Below are 19,358 nucleotides of genomic sequence, written 5' to 3' on the forward strand. Positions count from 1 at the left end.
GTTCATGACAATGATGCAAGGAGCATACTTTTACGTTCACTTGCACGATAAATAATAAATATAAGAGTGATGATGTGAGTAAGAGAGAAAGGTGTAAGAAGCAAATGTTACAATTATGCAGAAAGTGTTGTTCTAAAACACGCCAATTTAAAACGCGTAATGCGTGTGTTGCTCTTACACTTTTACAGATTTTAAGCTTTTCTTCTTTCGGAGATAAGAAAGACTTGCATGAAGGAATGAATTGCTCAGCACCTTCACCACACTCAATCGTAACAACCATCAGTCATTCCATTAAGATGAGTGCAAACGGCAAAATACTTCACATTCTCATCAATCCTGCTAGTGGAGCAAAAAAGACAGAAGAGATTTACAAAGAAGAAGTATTGCCGTTCATCAAACAAAACTCACCTGAAGCTCAAATCCAAGAATACAAAACTGAACGGGAAGGACATGCAACAGAAATAATACGTGATCTCCTGAACAGCAACAATAATAATAAATCTCTCGATCTGATCTTGTTGGGAGGTGATGGTACTACACATGAAGTTGTAAATGGACTCATTCATCAAGAAGGAGAAATACGAGCACATCCAGCACGCCTTGCAATCGTACCTACAGGAACAGCCAATGCACTATATGCTTCTCTGTATGCTAAGAGGTATGGAGAATCATTTCAAGATGACAAATTACGCAGCGTGAGATCATTGCTACAAGGTAACAAATCAGAGACCTACCCCCTAGCTCTATCTCTCGTTCAAACCAAGTCGAAAGAGCAAGACAAAAACTTCGTTGCTCATTTGATCACCTCACATGCGCTACACGCCTCAATTCTTGCCGACTCTGAATCATTACGTGATCAATACCCTGGCATCGAAAGATTCAAAGTCGCTTTTGGCAAGAACATGTCCGTTTGGGTTCCCGCTTCTATCGAACTCAAGCCATTGGCGAATGGTAAGCTTCAACGGTATGATCCCCAAATTGGCAAATTTATTGACATCGACAGCAAAGAAGGACAAATAGAAGACTTGATACTATATTTTGCTGCTGTCACGACGGATCGATTAGAGCCAGCTTTTGTTCCTGCGCCTTTTTCTGGTCCAGTATCAGACAATGCCCAGCTAAGCAGACCGAGTGATGCTGTGGATATTGTGATATACAGACCATTGCAATCTCCTCGGTTAGCCAAATCTCAAGATGCAGGACAAGATTTTTGGCTAGGATCACAAAGTCAAGATAAACGAGAAGAGGTTGGCAAAACAAATCTAGTGAAAATTTCAGGATTGATGTATCAGGAAGGTAAACACGTTGAGCTGACATACAAAGAGGATGACAATGATCAAGACGGAATCGAAGAAAAGGGAGCAGGACCAGCTGTGATTGAATATTATAGATGCGGAGGATATACGTGGACACCTGTGAGTTGCAATTGGAGGTACCCGCTCCATGAATATGATATTGACTTATTCCCTTTATTTTCAATAAATGCAGAAAGACGCAAATGCTCGTCGAACATGCATAGATGGAACTGTGATCGAAGCAGATCAGACAGAATTAAGAATCTTGAGCAAAAAAGAGGGTGCTGGTAATATTGTCATCTGTAGATAAATGTAGAAGAAAGAGTACCACTAAATCCAACATTCTTCATTTTAATCTCGGCCCCTCCGTACGGCAATTGAGTTTAGGATTGCGTGCTTGATTGACAGAATTAGCGCCGGCGCTGGGCTACCAAAAAAATGTGGAGAAAAGTGGCTGATAAAGTGCACTTGCATCGGATATAACACAATCATTCCAGCTTCTCTTCTTGCTCACCATCATCACCTCATCCATTCTATCAATCATGGCACCTGTTGCTATTGACAATCAAACAAGTACAAACAGTACTCATCACGCCAAATCCACCAAGGGAGAAAGTGTTCCCGCTCCTTCCGCATTCACACTCGATTTCAGTCAATGGATCGGACCTAGCGCCACAGAATCATCAAAAAGTACATTTGTTCATCAATTACGTGAAGCAAGTGCAGGCTTAGGATTCTTTTATCTTCTCAATACTCCATTAGATCAAGGAAACCTACGTAAAAGAATTTTTGATTTGAATGAAAAGTTTTTTGCTTTGCCTTTACATGTTCGACAACGAATTTCAATCGTAAACAGTCCTCATTTTAGAGGATTTTCAAAATTCGGTGATGAACGTACACAAAGTATGGTAGATCATCGTGATCAGATCGATTATGGTCTAGAATATGCTCAAGGCGTTCAGGATGACTCACTCTTACAGCAATATCCTTTCTTACATCTCCTCGGCCCTAATCAATTCTTGCCCGATGAAGTCTTGCCAGGACACCGTGAATTGGTTTTGCGTTGGCTTGATATTTGTCAAAATATCTCACTTTCTCTCACAGAGGCACTAGAGGCTGCATTGGGAGCACCTAAAGGATCTTTGGTACAATTTCTTACCGGACAATCCGAAGATCAAACATCTTCTACCGCTCATAAATATGCACGAATGAAAACTATTCGTTATCCGCGTGCGGCAAACATTGATGGCGTTCAACGTTTACAGGGTAGCACTCAAGGTGTTGGAGCACACAAAGATGGCGGCTGGATCACAATCTTGGCCACAAGTCCACATCGCGGACTGCAAGTTCAATCATACAATGGCGATTGGATTGACGTCGATCATCATCCAAACGCAATGATTGTAAATTTTGGTCAACAGATCGAACGTGTAAGCAGAGGTGCAATCACAGCTGCTGCACATAGGGTACTGTCTCATACAGAAGATTCGGAACACTCGGCAAATCTGCCAAGTGGCGATCGTTATTCAGTCGCCTACTTTAGTACGCCTGCTTTGAATGTGGTCGTCAAATCACTCCCTTCTGATTCTCTTTCGCCAGAAGTTCTTTCCATCTGGCAAAAAGCTCAAGAGGAAAGAAAGAAAGCAGGCTTGGATACGGTCGTAACAGATATTCCAAAAGGCGATCTATGGGGACGGGAGGATGATGTGTTTGGTTTCCAAGCTTGGAAAGGTATCGTTCGAAGTCATCCAAATGTGGTTGAAAGATATAATTATACAGCTTGAATCGAGCTGATTAGCCAGCTCTTGTACTATATTACACTTGTATACATATTAAGTCACAGATCTCGATTTCTATTGGAATTTATTCATCACCGCGTGATCTTTTCGTGGGAGGAAGTGCGGTCGTATCTTCTTCGCCTGTCTCAATTGATGGAGATTCAGCTTTACGTTTCCCACTGATGATTTCATCCCTTTCAGCTTTCTTTGCCGATCTTTTCCGTATTTCGTCAACTCTTCTGTTCACCTCTCTTCGAATTTCATCCCATACTTCCCTATCAAGGTAAGGATGACGTGCAGACGGAACATTTTCATCAATATCCGTGCTACCTGAAGAACGTGCTTTTGCTTGCATTCTTGCTTCTTTGCCTACTTTTGGTGTCCCGTCAAGATTCAATGCAGTAAGCTTTCGCTTTGACAGCCCCTCCCTACTTTCTACAGCAGTTGGCGGATGGAACCAATAATTGAGAGCCATATGAACGTTATTTCCATCCTTTTCGTTTGGATCACAGTACGAAGTCACTTCATGATACCAGCTTGCAGGTAAATAAAGCATTTGACCAGGTTTGAGATGAATTTCCCATGGATCCGGACAATTTTCCCGTGGCACAAGCGTCGGTCCACCGGGAATGCGCGGTGGATCATCTGATACAATCTCATCTTTGTTTGACGGATCGTTAGGCACATCAAAGAACCAATGCAATGCTTGTGGGGCAATACGACTGAAACTTGATGGGTCTTCATCTTTTTCAGCTGCAGTAGGTGGAGAGAAGGCTTTTGCTCCATTTTGTGGGGCACTATTTTGTTCCATAGCAGCAAGCTGATTAAGCAAAGACTCTCCATCTTCTGCATCTTCTGGCCAGACATCCTCGTCGTCATCGTCCTCCTCCTCTTCATCTTCGTCTTCGTCCTCATCATCCTCTGCGTTGGCAAGCTTTGCGAACAGCGCTCCCTCATCTTCTTCCGAGTCGTCCTCTCCCTCTCCCATAAGAGCACCTTCTGAAGATCCCTCATCTTCTTCTACAGGCTCACCGGCTTTTGAAGACTCGCTGCTAACCTCATCTAGCTGAGCAAATGGGAGCTTGTGGACATCATCGTTATCGGTAACAACCTCCACGGCTTTCTCTTCGTTGCTGTCTTCCTCACTGCTCTCCTCCTCATCCTCATCTTCATCGCTGTCTTCCTCGTCATCGTCTTCGCTGTTTACCACTTCAAATGCGTTTCCAGGAAAGACTCTGCGCAAAGCAGCACCATTTCCTCCTAGCGCTTCCCCATCGTCCTCCCCACTCCATTCTCCTTCAATCACGGGTACCATTGGCAAATTGAAGATCTCTTCTTGACCCATCTGCCCGTCATCTTCCATTGCAGCCATGATAAATTCATCCGAATCGCTAATATCGCCGCTGATGTCACTATCATACCTTCCATCAGGATCGCGTAACGATCCACGAAGGCCGCCAGGTAAACCGCCCGGTGGAATATGCAAAAAGCTTCCTGCTCTTCTCCTCTTTCTTCGATGCTGACCATCTTGAATTTCATCAATTGATCCTTCAGATTCTTCGAATGAATCATCATCTTCTCCTTCTTCCATTGGCGTATAAGAAAGCAAAGCTTTGAAAACATCAAAACCTTCACCGCCAAATTGTTTATCGCCGAAACTTTGACGTTGAGCTCCAAACGTTTGGCTAGTATCGCTTTCGTCATCACTTAAACCTTTGCTTCCATTACCGTAGCTATCACTTCGATCTGTCATGAAATCACTTTCGATTTCATCATCAGAAAGGTCAGACGAAGTTACATTACCGTTCGCTTCTAAATTTCGTTCGTTGTCCATTCTGATAATCAATTCTTGCATTTCAGCTTCCCGTAGTAGTATCAGAGCAACTTCTTGTTCTTTCGTTTGCTTTCCTTTGCCTTTCCGGAGTGCCTTTTTGACTTTCTCCTCGCCTGCTAGCGATGCTGCTGCTTCATCTGCTTCTAGCAACACTCTCTTTCTCGCACGAACTCGCCATAGAGCAGCTTCATGGGACGTCAAGCCATCAGCACGTAGAGGAGGCTCATCAGCGATATCATATTCGATCAAACCATTTGAATGAACGCGAAAAATATCTCCGGTAGGTTCTAACCAACGATGGCAGGTTGGCGGCCAAATTAAGAACCTCTTGCAGCCTGACAATACCATATAGAGGTTATCATGGAAATCATGATGCAAACCACTACTTTTACCCGAAGTTCCATTGCCGAGCCAAAGATTGCATTGTTGCAACACCAATCCTCCAAGTAATTTTGGTGTAGGAAGTGGGAACAAATGTGCCAAGGCGTCTGTTGGTGGAGGTAAAGAGAAATCCAGGTCGGGTGCCGGAAGAAGTTCTTCATCCTCAAGAATCCTAGGAGAATCCGAATCTGACTGCTTTTGACTTGTGCTGGTAGGCGGAGAGGTTGTAGTGGAGGAAGCAATCGTGCCATCTTTTGACAAGCGGGGAAAGAGATTATTTGCTTCATCTTGACGACTTGAATCACTGGAAGTTGAATTGCTGATCTCTTCTTCTTCTGATTCATCGTCTATGTATTGTGTTGTCATATACCACTTTCCAGCTTGCTTCTCATCTTGAAGCATATCTAAGAATTGACTTAGCGTAACTATCCTTCTTTGAGCGCCCGTTCCAAATCGATCATTGATGGGATCGACAGGTTCAATCTTGACTTGTGTTGATCCAGCAATTGATCTTAGATAGTTTAAATCCTTCCATCTTTCGCCATCGAAGCCATTATCGTCTATCAGTCCATTAATCACAGTTGGACACCTTCGCTTAACATAGTCGTTCCAAAAGATTTCTGCATCCAACGTTCTGATTTCCTCTTCCATGATATCAGAATGCGGGAGAGGGATAAAGCCTGTAATACCAATGAGGTCATATGTGTTAGTATTTCCACACATTTCGTTATCATGTGTGCAACACTTACCTCTATACTCTTCCGTCACATTTGATCGTATTGGTACCCTTAACTGTCGTATTATTGGTCTCTTTTGCTGTTTATCTTTCAGTCCCCCATCATTTTGCCCTTCTTTTCCTTGCCTTGACATGGTTTTATGATCCATTCAAGAGCTCAGAGGGTGTATGATGAGAAAGATGATTGCAAACAAGAGCCTTTGTTTTCTTTCGACTGAGCTTATGCGCTTAAGCTTATAAACAATAAATTCACGCGAGAAACTTTTTTTCTTTAAGTAGGCCTAGGAATTTTAACAAAAACGCACAAGCCATCTTTCCAAGCCATTCCTCCTCTCTTTTTGATTTGATCTTCCAATTATTAGGAGTAATCCCCTCATTTGGGATGGCGATCGAATTAAGAAATACACAAGACGATGATCAAAATAAATAGTAAGGAAAATAATCTATCAATTTTCTGCTTTTTTTGCACCGTCTATAGTCTGGCTTCACGGCCGGATTGATTGCTTGATTTGTTTGCGCTCAAGCTTGCCAATTTATGAATATAATCTTCTGCTTCTTTTCCAACACGTTGAACAAGTTCATCACAAGTAGGAACGTCATGAATCAAACCAACAGAAATACCGCAAGTCCAAATGCCCGCATCAATATCTCCATTAACATAGACTTGACGACCACGTTCTCCTGATACTAAATGACGAATATCTTCAAATTTGCATCCTGCTTTTTCCTTTTCAACAACTTCAACAGCTACCTTGTTCTTGTATACTCGTGCAGTGTTGCGCAGCGTACGGAAGATGTGAATCGTATCCCTTTCGTCGCTCTTTACCATCACTTCTTTCACATTGTCATGAATTTCAGCTTCTTTGACGCACATGAATCGAGTGCCCACTGAAGAGAGAGGGGGTAGAATGGTCAGTGAACTAGATCTAGGCCATAGCACATGCTTTTACTCACTGTTTGCACCATCTGCACCTAGTGCTAATGAAGCAGCCAATTGTTGTCCATTGGCAATACCACCAGAAGCAATAAAGGGAATCTTGAGTTCTTCAGCAGCACGAGCCATCAAAACCAAACCTCCAATATCATCTTCACCGGGGTGACCTGCGCATTCGAAACCATCAATCGAAAGCATGTCTACGCCCATCTTTTGTGCGCTTCTGGCGTGACGGATTGTAGTGCATTTATGGATAACGTATGCGCCATGTTCCTTTAAGATCTTAATCACAGGGCCGGCTGATGATGGAACAAGGAACAAATGATCAGCACCTGCCCATACTCTCAGAAAAACCCTTCGCACTCACGATTATTTCCAGCAGTTTCAAAAATACGAATACCCTCATCCAAGGCTGCTTTTGCGTAACCTGGATAATCTGGTGGATTGATAGAAGGCAACAAAGTGATATTCACGCCAATTGCACCATATTTTGAACATCTGTTTGCAACTTCAGGTTTGAGCATCGTTCGGGTCTTTTGAATTGCTTTGCGTAATGCATCAGGTGAAGGTTGCGTTAATGCTGTTAGGATACCAAGACCGCCTGCGTTGCTGACAGCACTTGCAAGAGGTGGAGTACCGACCCACTGTTTGTATGAAGAGAAGATGTTAGCATGATGGCAATCGAAACATTCCATTGACACGTCTCTTACTCACCTGCATACCACCTTGTACGACGGGTACAGTCAAGCCTAATTTTGTAGTCAATTCAGTGACGAGAACCATTTTGAATGTTGTTTGTATGGATGTGGTTGAAAGGAGGAGGGATGCTTCTAGCGAGTCGAAAGATGTGTGTCTTCTTTTATGGATTCTGTTCCGGCTATTCGAGAATGGAATGCGGGGAGCAAAATGCCGATTCTGTAGAATGGTAAGCCAATGAAGAGAGGAGGATGAAGAGAGGAGTCAATCAAATCAAACTGTCACTTTTAAGTATAGCACTTGCCCGGCCTTGGATAAACCGGGCCCCCGGGTTGAATGCAGAAAAGGCAAAAACGCAGTGCAGTGTGTGCAACACGCCTACAATACATAATGTTTAAACGCAATCAGCCTGCACGCCGCCAAATATGCCAAACCGGAACATTTATGCAGCCGGTTTAAAGAAAGGCTGATGAACAAAAGACCATCTTTGGAGTAAGGTCGAATAGAAGTCTAATCTCGGGAAGGTTATACAGATATTCATTGCTCTGGGGAAACAGTACTAGTACATCTTCGCAGTTAAAAGTCCTATGCCTTAATCCTTTTAGCAGATTCAAGAGTTGGTTCAGTCCAAATTGCTTCTATTCTTTCCAATGCATCATCTCCATCTTCAACTCGCATTCCTTGGTTCTGTTGCTTTAATCGATCGGCGGCATCAACACTAGGCGCATTGACATACCGAGCCAACTGTTCCATCAATTCAACATCAATATCAAATCCTCTTGCCACTTCTTTCAAGTCTGCCTGTGTTTTACACTCCTTTCGTGCGTCTAACAAAGCAACGATTGTAGAAATTGGCATTCGATTTTTGAGAGTATTTTGTCCCTCCACCTTTCGTCCATCAGAAGAGGAGATTGTTGTGGCTGCTTCGTTCGCTTCTCTCTCTAGATCGCTATCCTTTTGTCTGGCAGATAGAATGTTCAACATGGGATTTTGAGGCTGGAAGTGCACTTTTCCACGTGGTACTTGTACTTGGCCTAGCTTTTGCAGATTTGCCATCAGATGAGGATCTCTTGCATCATCCATAACAGCTAAATACAAAGGGAGCAATGTCAGCCAACACATTCTCCACTCACTTCAACCTTTACCTTTACTCACCTTGTGATTTTGTCTCACTAGCTTCAGCTCCACGTAGACCTGTTGTATTTAGTGGCTCATCAGATCGCATTTGATGAGTGCCTTCCTGTCGATCCCCATATGTCGCCTTTCGCTGTGTATTGGGAGCTGATGCTGGCCCTGCCGTTTGTGCTGGTCTAGAAGCTGAAGCACCTCCAGTCTGACGTAAAGGTGTCGATGATGCAGCTTCTTTTACCAACTTTCTTGCTGGCTTTGATGATGATCCTCCCATGACTTGTTTTAGTTACTTATTTGATGAAGTGATCGTAATGAAGAGATCTTCTTGTTTCTCTTTTGATTAGCGTAAAAAACCTCCACCAAAAATTCGCCCCCTTGTACGCACGCGATTACTAAACATGACAATGCATATATTCGACACTCACTACCATTCAGACCCGTGTACAGTTGCATGCTCACTTGGCGATGGGGCGGTCAAGAAATACACGGATCGCCCCGTTGTTGATGGACAAAGTCTGATGATTTGAAAGGTATATAATTCAGATATGGTTGTAGAATCTTGTCTCCCACCAGAAAAAGCATTGCTCTATAGTAGTACCGAAGATGCGCTTCTCATACATTTTGATCTTCTTGAATGCACTCCTGATTGGTAGTGTATATTGCGCTACTAACAAGCCAGAGTCTCCTCGCTCTTCTCCTAAGCAAGTCGTTGGCTCAAGTTCCAGTCAAACTTATACTGCTCATGACCACGCACAAGCTCTTAGAAGTGCCAGAAAAGGAATGGAAAGGCAGAAAACATAGTGACAGAACGGCACTTGCTGGCTGTTCACAAGCTTTTTGCTTATTTGGAAATGGTGGCCATTTTCGTCATCATACTGGAAGAGCAGATGTTCATCGTAAAAATCTCCGAGAGCACAAGACTGAATTAGAGACAACGTTGGCCAGAGATGATTTTGGACCTGCAAAAGATAAAAAAGTTCAAAAAAGTTTAGATCATGAAGTCAAATGGGCTAAAAAAAGACTTGATCAATTTCCTAGACAAGAACAACATCGTAATGCAGTTATAAAGGATCATCTCAAACAAGAGAGGATCAATCGTGGTGCACATCCACAATCACACTATGACTACGACAGTGACGATGTGCTTTTCGGCCGATGATTTTTGCTTTTGGTTCTTATCAATACTTTTAGAATATGAATATCTACTACTACACTCAATGTCTGATCTATCAATACTACGGCAAGTTTCAATGTTTCTTATCTGTGTCAGACTTTTGCACATCCTTATCAGCCTGTTTGTGTGGTTGAAACGTCATTGGTATCTGTTCAAGTGCAGCTCTATTCGCACGACCAAGGTCAAACTTCAAGCCTAGACGTTGTGATGGGGTCAAAGATTCTTCTTGTTCCTTTTCAATTTCTTTCTTTTTCCGTCGTGATTCGTTGAACCTCTTTTCTCTGGCTACCACACGTAAATCTTACGCAGTAGGCTTTCCTGCTGCCAATCTTTCCTTACGTGCCATGCGTGCTTCTTTTTGATAGATTCGATGCCTTGCTCTTCGATAATCTCCAGCATCTTTTAATCTGGCATACTGGAAAGATTGGATAGAGTCAGCAAAAGCAAAGGAAGGCTGATAACACATACTCATAGTTTCAGGTGATAAACTACCTTTGTTTCTGTTTGTGGAAAATTGTAAGTACCTACTCGCATCTAGTCTCACTATCTACTCACTCTTTCAGTGCTTTCTGTGTTATACTATGAAGCCATTTTCGTGCTGTTTCACGCTCTTTCTGCGTTCTTTTTCTTGCTCCAGGTCTCTGTCTAGCTGCGGCTTCAGTGGATTGTATAATATTCTGTTGTGATGGTCCTTCAGCTTGCTCATGGGCCCTTCTACTCAAGATTATGTCACTAGAACGATCTGTCAACCCAATTTGCCACAAGCTACGTGACAAAGCGACAGTAAACAAGCAAAAGAGGGAAGTCATCCAAAAGATGATGTATGGGAAGCGTACCATTCTTACGAAAAGGTAGAATGTGGTAGACATGGGAAATCTGTGCTAGTATTGATGCTTTCAGCCCGGTTCTATGCAATTTGCGACCTAAGCTTCAATCTTTATTAAGAGCTAATACACAAAGGTTATGTTTCTCAATGCCCCGTTCACAAATGTGTCATTAGAAGGACACACAAATGTTGTTTTTGTTGACTACAATGACTCGCATACATTTTCCTTTTTTTTCTAATGTCGACCTCTTATTCATTTTTGTATATGCATTGCTACTACCATATTCAATGTCTGTTCAATGAATGTAACCGTTTGCTTCATTGTTCTCTATCTGGACTAGACTTTTGCATATCTTTATTAGCTTGCTTGTGTGGTTGAAATGTCATTAGGATTTATTCAAGTGCAATTCTATTCGCACGTCCGAGGTCCATCTGTAATTCCAATTATTGTGATTCTATCAAAGGAGGCTGTTGTTATTCTGTCATCTTTTCATGCTTTTTCAACGCTCATAAATTTTCGTATTCCCTCGCTTTTACTACCGCATGTAAATCCGCTATATTTACCTTACCTATCGCCAATCGTTCCTTACGTGCTTTGTATTATGCTTTTTGGTAAACCCGATCCTTTACTCTTCGAGATTCTCCAGCTTCTCTTAATCTTTCGTACTAGAAAGAGCGAATCGGGTCAGATAACGTAGAGGAAAGCTTGATGTCATTTACTCACGGTTTCTAGTGATATTGTTCCTTTAGCTCTTTTTTTTAAAGTTATCAGCTTACGTTTGGAGTTTTCAAATCTTCGACTTACTCTTCAAATCCTTTTTACGAAATTCTGTCAAGCCGTTTTGCTCTCTCACGCACTCGTTGCGTCTCTTCGTTTACATAATCCATCTTCCTTTTTAGTCCGGTTTTCTTTTTAGGTAAAACTTCAGTCGTTGGAATATTGGCTCTCTCTAATGGCCTTTCATCTTGTCCATAGGCTCTTTTACTCAGGATAGTGTCATCAGAATGATTTGTCGACGTAGTTTGCCACAAGCTAAATGCTATAACAGTGGAAAAGATAATGATGCTTAGAAAGTTCGCCATCATCACTAATGAAAATAGGGTAGAGTGTGCAAGGGAGAAAAGAAGAGTTTGTGTTGCATTTGACTTTTCAACTTGTATATACACAATCCGCATTTTGAGCTACTCACAAGGGCTGTCACACAAAGGCGATGTTTCTCAATGCCCCGTTCACAAATGTGTCATCAGAAGGACTCATAAATGTTGTTTTTGTTGACTACAATGACTCGCATACATTTTCTTTTTTCTTTCTCATGTCGATGCTATGAATTGCTACTACCATATTCAATGTCTGATCAGTGAATGTAACCGTTTGCTTCATTGTTCTCTATCTGGACTAGACTTTTGCATATCTTTATTAGCTTGCTTGTGTGGTTGGAATGTCGTTGGAATTTGTTCAAGTGCAATTCTATTCGCACGTCCGAGGTCCATCTGTAAGGCCGATTGTTGTGAATCTGTCAAAAGAGGCTCAGGTTGTTCTATATTCTTTTTACGCCTTTTCAACGCTCGTAAATCTGCGTATTCTCTCGCTTTTGCTACCGCACGTAAATCCGCTGCATTTGCCTTGCCTGTCGCCAATCGTTCCTTACGTGCTTTGCGTTGTGCTTTTTGATATACTCGTACCCTTGCATTTCGATATTCTCCAGCATCTCTTAATCTTTCATACTAGAAAGAGTGAATCGGGTCAGATAACGTAAGGGAAAGCTTGATGTCATCAACTCACGGTTTCTGGTGATACTTTTCCTTTAGCTCTTTTTTTTTTAAAAAAAGTTGTCAGCTTGTGTTGGGAGTTTTCAAATTTTCGACTTACTCTTTAAGTCCTTTTTGCGAAATTCTGTGGTACCAATTCCTTGCTTTCTCACGCACTCGCTGCGTCTTTTCGTTTGCATTATCCATCTTCCTTTTCGGTCCGCTTTTCTTCTTAGGTGAAACTTCAGTCGTTTGAATATTGGCTCTCTCTGATGGCCTTTCATCTTGTCCATGGGCTCTTTTACTCAGGATAGTATCATCAGAATGACCTGTCGACGCAATTTGCCACAAGCTACGTGCTATAACAGTAGAAAAGAAATAAATAATAAAACTGATCCACACAATGATGCTTGGAAAGTTCGCCATCATCACTGTTGAAAGTAGGGTAGATTGCGCAAGGGAGACAAGAAGAGTTTGTGTTACACTTGACTTTTCAAGTTGTATATACACAATCCGTATTTTGAGCTACTCACAAGTGTTGTTACACAAAGGCGATGCTTCGGAATGCCCCAATCACAAACGCATGTTTGTAAGTACACGTTGTGAAGGTATCAAACTCTACCGCACTTTCTACAACGACAACATGCAATTGGTGCAGCTATCCATCTTACTAATTGCTTGTCTTTCAAGCGTCTCTGCTTCATCACCTCAACCTCAACAAAATCTTGATTCTCCACGCTCATCAAGGACATTGGGTCAGCATCTCGATACCAATTCTTATACAGCAAAAGATCATGCCGAAGCGCTCCGAAGCACAAGAAAGTCAATGGAACGACATGAAAAGGGTTGGTTACACCGTACCGATAAAGCAAATTTCGCTCAAGCTTTCTGTTGTTCTGGATCACGGGCAAAAAATCGACAAAAAGCACATCAACATCATGTGGCAATTGGGAAACACAAGCAGACTTTGGAGGGTGTTTTGAACAGAAACACAGAAGTAGGACCGAGCAGTCCGAAAACGACGAAAACTTTGAATCATGAAATCAACCAAGCCAATAAGAAAATCAAAAAATTCCCTGAGCAGGAACAAAGAAGGATAAAAGGTAATGAACGCCATGATGTTCAACAACACATCATCGATAATGGACTGGAAGGATACTCTTCAGATGACTCATGGCATTGATGTGATCAGCATTGCCTTTGTTTGTTCGGCACTGCCTTTGTTTGATCAGCAATGCCTTGTTGAATTAATGTGTACACATTATGTAAGATACACCGCTCGCACTGCCTCCAAAAGTATAAAACAAGCAGTGTTACTTCATGACTCCGAAAGAGGTCGAAGTCTATTTAAGACACCAGATGATCTCATTCTCATCCCATCATTTGCTGCAGCGATCATGAGTATCATCAAATTATCCATTCTTCTGCTTTCCTTATCGGCTTTGAGCATCGCTTCCTCGCCGCCGCCATCACCCTCTGCTCTTTCTTCTCCTGATGAAGCATCATCTTCACAACCAAACTATACAAAGAAAGAAGCAACAAAGGTCCTTCGTAATTCTGTGAAAAAGTGGAATCGAAATGATGTAAAGTGGGATGACCTCATGCATCGTAAAGATGGTAATCTTAATGTCAAATTAGCTGATCAATTGGAAGATAATATCAAAAAGCAAAAGGATAAAATTTCTCATGTTATGCAAAACCGCCAAACTGATCATACTTCAGCGAGCAAAAACCAAGAAAGAAGATTCAAGAATGCTGAAATTAAAGCAGAAAAGAAAATGGATCAATTTACTAACGATCAAATTCGTCGTACACTTGTTCGTCATGCAAAGACAGGAGAAAGCAGCTTTAATGGTTGAAATACAGTAGTCCAGCTATATTTCTTACATGTACCTCTTTATCCTTACTGTTTATTGAAGCTGTGTAGATTTTACATTTGTACCTGCTTTTGATCGCCGATATGATGATTGGTTAAGGGATGCTCTGGCTTTAAAGTTAAGAAGTAACAACGCGTATGCCCGAGGCCGAACCTAAAGACAAAAAAGCCATAAGAAGTATAGCGTATGTGTGAAAGAGTGGAGAGAGAATAAGGCCCTTAAGTCCCCACATTATGACTAAAACGGGATGATCTTAGTAGATCTTTAAAACCCTTTTAGGATGGGAAGAAATGATGCTACTATAATTTATTCACACGAGCTTACCATCGAAGAGAGAGTAAGCATGTCTCTGACTGACTGTATTGGTTGAAAAAGTGGAGAATTCCCTTCTACCCCACTCCTGAGAGTTCAAAAGGCGAGGAAGATTAAGCAGCAGAGGCTAAAGGGAAGAAATGCCCACACACACACGCTAATGATATGCTTAACTGTTTAACTGTTCTTGTGCCCGGAAAGTGATTCAGCCGATTGACTAAAAGTGAAACGCGGAGCATTTGAACTGTAATCACTGGCAAGACTCTTCTGCATTCATTCAACTCAAAACAGACTACATACGATCCTTTCTACTGGTACACCAACAAAAGGACACTCGAAGTCACTCTTACTTCTTCTCTCATCCCCATCTCCATATAGAGACTGGTCATCATTACCACGCAATGCCAGCACGTAAACGAGAAGAACAAGAATATGCTCGTCATATGAAAGTGAAGGACTTGGACGTTCTGCATTCAGGATGGGTACTCAAGAAGAAGCGTAAAAAGATGCAGGGTTATGCAAAACGCTTTCTCGTTTTAACAAGGGATGGAATCTTAACATACGCAACAGGTCCTGATAAACTAACTCGTGATTCAATCGCAATTCCGCATGCCAGTGTAACAACAAGTAAACGTCATGGCACTTTACACGTTGACAGCGGTTCATCCGTCTTTCATATCAAAATGCTAGGGGCCACCGATTTTGATACTTGGCGTGATCAATTAAAATCTTTCATCCCTGAAAGCGCAGAAGGGGCAAAAAGACGTATTTATATATCCTCTCAAAACGGTAATGATTTAGAACCGGTTGATCTTTCCCATTTATTTGCATCTTCAAGAACTGTTGGTAGTTTGATCACAGCAATCTCTGATAAAGTCAAGCAGATGCAACGTGATAAAGTTGATCAAAATTACCTAATGAGTCTCATTCCAGGTAAAAGTGCAGAAGATTCGCCTTTGGCGCAATTGTCAACCTTGCTCGATTCTCTTTCGGCTGAACATGGTAATCTGCAACACGCACTCGAAAGCAAAATTCCTGCAAGCGACATCCCACATGGAACGATGAGCAGTATTCAATCCCGTACAACCGGTCACAGAATGAGCATCAGCAGCTTCCATACTTCAAACGATGAAGCTACGTTCTTCGATGCGGATGCCTCAATGGGCGGCGATGGCTTAGTGGACGGCGGCGAAAGCAGTCGCGAAGAAAGCAGCGGAGCCGAAGATGAAGACGATGACGATGATGAAAGTGGTGAAGATGACGGCAAGCCGATCTCAGGTGAATCTCCTTCAGAAGGTGCTGGTGGTCCAAAGATCGGATATCGTCATCAATTGCCTGCACCTGTTTCAGGTGATGAAGTTTCACTCTTTTCAATGCTGAAAAAGAATGTCGGAAAAGATCTTTCTACAGTCTCTTTCCCTGTTTCGTTCAATTGTCCACTTTCACTCTTGCAAGCAATTGCTGAAGAATACGAATATGCTCCTGATTTACTCGAAAGAGCTTCAAGAGCAAAAGGTGATTGGGTTGGAAGGATATGCTTGGTAGCAGCATTCGCTGTGAGCAGTTATGCATCCACAAAATTACGTGCAAGTCGTAAGCCTTTCAATCCTTTGCTAGGTGAAACGTTTGAATGCGTTCGTGAAGATCGTCAATTACGCTTCATTGCCGAAAAGGTACTGCATCATCCTCCTGTTATGGCATACCACGCCGAAGGTAAAGGATGGAAAGCTGACGGTTGGAGTTCGGTCAAGAATAAATTCTGGGGTAAATCTCTCGAATTGATTCCGGAAGGTACTCTTCGTGTTGAATTTGATGACGGAGATGCATTCACCATTGAGAAGCCATCGTCCTTCATGAGAAACCTTTTGGCTGGTAATAAATACCTCGAGCATGTCGGTGAACTTACAGTCACCAACGAGGAGACTGGACAGAAGGCTGTGATTGAATTCAAGGAAGGTAATATGTGGGGCAGCTCTGCTTCCAGAAACCAAGTCATTGGTTCAGTCTATGACGAAGATGGAAAGAAGGTGACCGCTTTGAAGGGTAAATGGAGTGACAATCTTGCCATTCAAAAGGATTCTGAAAATTACCAACAATTATGGGAAGCAAACGATATGCCCGACAATGCTGAAAAGTATTACGGTTTCACCTATTTCGCCATGTCTCTCAATGAGATCACAAAGGATATCGAAGGTAAATTACCTCCAACCGACACACGTTTACGACCCGATCAACGTGCGTTCGAAGAAGGTGACGTTGACAAAGCAGAAGAACTTAAACAAAAGCTTGAAGGTCAACAACGTGAACGTAGAAAATCAAGCAAGAACAATAAACCACGTTGGTTCCATGAAGTTAAAGGTGAAAAGCCTGAATGGCAATATGGCGGCGAAGATGGACTTACGTACTTCAAAACCCGTGCAAAAGTTTTTGGTGATTCGGAAAAAGCAAAGAAGGAATCCGGTAAAGAACCCAGCAAAGAAGGACCTGAAGCATGGGATACTCCAAAGATTTTTGAAATGCAATAAAATTGCTTCGTTTTCTCGCTCTCTTCTCAACCAGCACTTTTCTTATTCCTTTTCGCTTTTTTGTCTCTCGCTCGATCGCTCATAAATTTCCTGCTTTATTGCCCTCTCTCTCTCTCTTTCGTACACGTACACCAATTGTTTTCATTAATGCCGTATGCTTTCTATAAATACATGATCGTTTTCCCACAAAACTCTATCAGAGGTTTTCTGTTACACAGAATCTTGCACGACACGCTCCCATAAACCTGCATTGGTCTTTTGTGCACGTTTAAGCAATTCGTTCAATTTGACATTGTAATTTTCCAACTCAGCAATTCGATCTTGGGCTTTTTGCATCTCTTCTGCATTTGTCACAGAGGCGCCATTTGTCTGATTCGTTTGTCCATAAGCAAGACCGTCAGCCATTTCAAGTTCAGCCTCGCGCAAAGAAGGCGGAGCAAGATCTTTGACGATTTGACAGACATCATTACGCTCTAATCGCATCAAGAATGTCACATCGGATGCCGCTTCATTACTCTTTGCAGTAGGTAAAATCGTTCTATCCAGCTTCTCAGCAACTTTCCAATAAGGTGCATCTCCTGAACGCCCATAAGCACCTCCTTTTGTTCGCATTGATACGCCCTGTAAAAGTGAATTCGTATCTTCGATCAAGAAAGTAGAAAGTCCCAAAACAGCTGTACCTGCACTACCTCCGCTTGCTTTTGCTATGCCCGTTTGACCGGCAACAACCAAAGGAGTTGTTCTAATGACGACAGATGACGCAATATCGATCGATAGGAGCTGTGTATCTGACGTCCCGACCAATAGATGGCTACCGCTCAGGGAGATCGCCAGAGCGGTAAGTTTGACATCTGCATTGGCTCTGTAGACCAGTGATTGAGGTGCATCTTCAATGCGGAACAAAGACGCAGTCGAGCCGCTACCCTTTGAAGTTGGATCTGGGGCATTACCGCCAAACAAATCAATACGACGTACCCAATCATACTCCTGTCCATCTTCATCATCCATATCCTCGTCCAAATCTGCTTCTTTTGCTTTTCCAGTCTTTTTCTTACTGTTGTGTACAACTGCTCTACCTCTGACGATAACAAAGAATGAACGGAATCCAACATCCGAAACAAGTTTCATCACAGGTCCGTTGAACGTCCATGTTGCAACCAAAGATCGCGTTCGAACGTCCCACAACTTCACACTTCCATCCTTTGATGCTGAGAATATTCTGAGCGAAGGAAAAGATGCGATTGCCGAACGAGATGAAGAGGATAAAGCGATAGACGTTATTCCTTCAACATGATCGGCTAGAATTGCGAACGGCGATGGACGAGCGTTTGATTCTAGTGCTGCTGCACCATCAAGAGATCCAGAAGTACTGTCCAGTAAACCTTCTTTGCTCCATACTATGATTCGGGCATCTTCACTTGCAGAGACTAGAGCTCGACCATCAGCAGTCCATTGGAGACAAGACACAGCTCTAAAGTGAGCGTCCAAAGATGCTAATAGGTGACCGGATGCCAGATGCCATACGTACAATCGACCAGAGATAGATCCTGCAGCCAGTAGTGCACCATCGGGCGAGATAGCAAGAGCACATGTAGACTCTGGTGGATGTAAACGAGCGGTTAACGGACATGTTGTTGAACTTGAAGCAGATCCGGAAGCGCTTTGATGTACATGTACGTGAATGACGGGCCTTTGACGATCTGCATGAATCATTAAAGTCGATGATCCATCTTGTGAAGTTGCAGTTGTCCAGGAAGACCCACTTGGCGATTGGACCAATCCTCTAAGGGTTCCAACAGGTGCTGATGCATTAGGATTATTCAACGCAAGAAGGGCAGCATAAGAGCTTAGATTGTTGTTTGCAGTACTGCTCTTGCCTGTTCTCGACACTTCTTCCGATGGTCCTAGAACATAACTGACCACCTCTTTTCCCAATCGAGCAACCTGCGTCATGCTGCTGATGGACTCCTGAATGATGGTTAAAGCGGAAGTTTTCGTTGCAGAAGAATCTTAAATTTGTCTATGCACTAAATTTTTCAAAATTCTCAGCTTTTTTTCCGTTTAGCGCTGCGCGGCGATACGCCGACGGATAAAAATTCAAAGGCTTCAA

The 19,358-nt window shown here is 42.5% G+C and overlaps 11 protein-coding genes across 11 annotated transcripts; 6 read left to right on the forward strand and 5 right to left on the reverse strand.

Annotated features, from left to right (window-relative positions):
- The first annotated feature begins 261 nt into the window (after positions 1–261).
- On the forward strand, positions 262–1,640 carry FA14DRAFT_190502 (uncharacterized protein). The gene is made up of 2 exons (XM_025501796.1): positions 262–1,415; positions 1,489–1,640. The coding sequence occupies exons 1-2, from the start codon at positions 297–299 to the stop codon at positions 1,603–1,605; spliced, it is 1,236 nt and encodes a 411-aa protein (XP_025353642.1). The 5' UTR covers positions 262–296; the 3' UTR covers positions 1,606–1,640.
- Positions 1,641–1,810: 170 nt separating this feature from the next.
- FA14DRAFT_161241 (Clavaminate synthase-like protein) lies at positions 1,811–3,335 on the forward strand. Its single transcript, XM_025499025.1, has one exon. It carries the CDS (start codon positions 1,838–1,840, stop codon positions 3,077–3,079), a length of 1,242 nt encoding a protein of 413 aa, XP_025353643.1. The 5' UTR covers positions 1,811–1,837; the 3' UTR covers positions 3,080–3,335.
- FA14DRAFT_179996 (uncharacterized protein) lies at positions 3,159–6,158 on the reverse strand (the record flags this gene model as incomplete). Its single annotated transcript, XM_025500976.1, has 2 exons — positions 3,159–5,968; positions 6,038–6,158. 2 exons carry the CDS (start codon positions 6,156–6,158, stop codon positions 3,159–3,161), a joined length of 2,931 nt encoding a protein of 976 aa, XP_025353644.1.
- A 322-nt stretch (positions 6,159–6,480) lies between these two features.
- Positions 6,481–7,899, reverse strand: FA14DRAFT_135539 (putative 2-Nitropropane dioxygenase). The gene is made up of 4 exons (XM_025497006.1): positions 7,673–7,899; positions 7,326–7,602; positions 6,979–7,257; positions 6,481–6,912 (listed from the first exon to the last, which is right to left on the reverse strand). Exons 1-4 carry the CDS (start codon positions 7,739–7,741, stop codon positions 6,497–6,499), a joined length of 1,041 nt encoding a protein of 346 aa, XP_025353645.1. The 5' UTR covers positions 7,742–7,899; the 3' UTR covers positions 6,481–6,496.
- Positions 7,900–8,168: 269 nt separating this feature from the next.
- Positions 8,169–8,838, reverse strand: FA14DRAFT_161243 (uncharacterized protein). Its single transcript, XM_025499026.1, has one exon. The coding sequence runs from the start codon at positions 8,735–8,737 to the stop codon at positions 8,240–8,242; it is 498 nt and encodes a 165-aa protein (XP_025353646.1). The 5' UTR covers positions 8,738–8,838; the 3' UTR covers positions 8,169–8,239.
- A 371-nt stretch (positions 8,839–9,209) lies between these two features.
- FA14DRAFT_161244 (uncharacterized protein) lies at positions 9,210–10,037 on the forward strand. Its single transcript, XM_025499027.1, has one exon. It carries the CDS (start codon positions 9,528–9,530, stop codon positions 9,942–9,944), a length of 417 nt encoding a protein of 138 aa, XP_025353647.1. The 5' UTR covers positions 9,210–9,527; the 3' UTR covers positions 9,945–10,037.
- A 2,033-nt stretch (positions 10,038–12,070) lies between these two features.
- FA14DRAFT_185137 (uncharacterized protein) lies at positions 12,071–12,891 on the reverse strand (the record flags this gene model as incomplete). Its single annotated transcript, XM_025501433.1, has 3 exons — positions 12,071–12,510; positions 12,569–12,596; positions 12,656–12,891. Coding segments are annotated over 3 exons (612 nt in total), but the record flags the coding sequence as incomplete, so codon positions are not given.
- A 286-nt stretch (positions 12,892–13,177) lies between these two features.
- FA14DRAFT_180001 (uncharacterized protein) lies at positions 13,178–13,717 on the forward strand (the record flags this gene model as incomplete). The annotated part of the gene is made up of 1 exon (XM_025500977.1): positions 13,178–13,717. One exon carries the CDS (start codon positions 13,178–13,180, stop codon positions 13,715–13,717), a length of 540 nt encoding a protein of 179 aa, XP_025353649.1.
- Positions 13,718–13,931: 214 nt separating this feature from the next.
- On the forward strand, positions 13,932–14,393 carry FA14DRAFT_156043 (uncharacterized protein; the record flags this gene model as incomplete). Its single annotated transcript, XM_025497802.1, has 1 exon — positions 13,932–14,393. The coding sequence occupies one exon, from the start codon at positions 13,932–13,934 to the stop codon at positions 14,391–14,393; it is 462 nt and encodes a 153-aa protein (XP_025353650.1).
- Positions 14,394–15,166: 773 nt separating this feature from the next.
- FA14DRAFT_125446 (uncharacterized protein) lies at positions 15,167–17,248 on the forward strand (the record flags this gene model as incomplete). Its single annotated transcript, XM_025496706.1, has 1 exon — positions 15,167–17,248. One exon carries the CDS (start codon positions 15,167–15,169, stop codon positions 17,246–17,248), a length of 2,082 nt encoding a protein of 693 aa, XP_025353651.1.
- A 105-nt stretch (positions 17,249–17,353) lies between these two features.
- Positions 17,354–19,277, reverse strand: FA14DRAFT_61237 (WD40 repeat-like protein). The gene has a single exon (XM_025502562.1). The coding sequence runs from the start codon at positions 19,199–19,201 to the stop codon at positions 17,459–17,461; it is 1,743 nt and encodes a 580-aa protein (XP_025353652.1). The 5' UTR covers positions 19,202–19,277; the 3' UTR covers positions 17,354–17,458.
- Between the last annotated feature and the right edge of the window lie 81 nt (positions 19,278–19,358).

Source organism: Meira miltonrushii, assembly GCF_003144205.1.
Source record: "Meira miltonrushii strain MCA 3882 unplaced genomic scaffold FA14scaffold_3, whole genome shotgun sequence".
Lineage (NCBI taxonomy): Eukaryota > Fungi > Basidiomycota > Exobasidiomycetes > Exobasidiales > Brachybasidiaceae > Meira > Meira miltonrushii.

Bases quoted from the DNA above. Each gene is read 5' to 3' on its own strand.
- FA14DRAFT_190502 (XM_025501796.1), top strand. From the start codon at position 297: ATGAGTGCAAACGGCAAAATACTTCACATTCTCATCAATCCTGCTAGT. The intron at 1,416-1,488 runs GTGAGTTGCAAT...CAATAAATGCAG, and splicing joins GAGGATATACGTGGACACCT to AAAGACGCAAATGCTCGTCG.
- FA14DRAFT_161241 (XM_025499025.1), top strand. From the start codon at position 1,838: ATGGCACCTGTTGCTATTGACAATCAAACAAGTACAAACAGTACTCAT.
- FA14DRAFT_135539 (XM_025497006.1), bottom strand. From the start codon at position 7,741: ATGGTTCTCGTCACTGAATTGACTACAAAATTAGGCTTGACTGTACCC. The intron at 7,603-7,672 runs GTGAGTAAGAGA...TCATACAAACAG, and splicing joins TCGTACAAGGTGGTATGCAG to TGGGTCGGTACTCCACCTCT. The intron at 7,258-7,325 runs GTGAGTGCGAAG...TTCCATCATCAG, and splicing joins TGAAACTGCTGGAAATAATC to CCGGCCCTGTGATTAAGATC.
- FA14DRAFT_161243 (XM_025499026.1), bottom strand. From the start codon at position 8,737: ATGGATGATGCAAGAGATCCTCATCTGATGGCAAATCTGCAAAAGCTA.
- FA14DRAFT_161244 (XM_025499027.1), top strand. From the start codon at position 9,528: ATGACCACGCACAAGCTCTTAGAAGTGCCAGAAAAGGAATGGAAAGGC.
- FA14DRAFT_61237 (XM_025502562.1), bottom strand. From the start codon at position 19,201: ATGACGCAGGTTGCTCGATTGGGAAAAGAGGTGGTCAGTTATGTTCTA.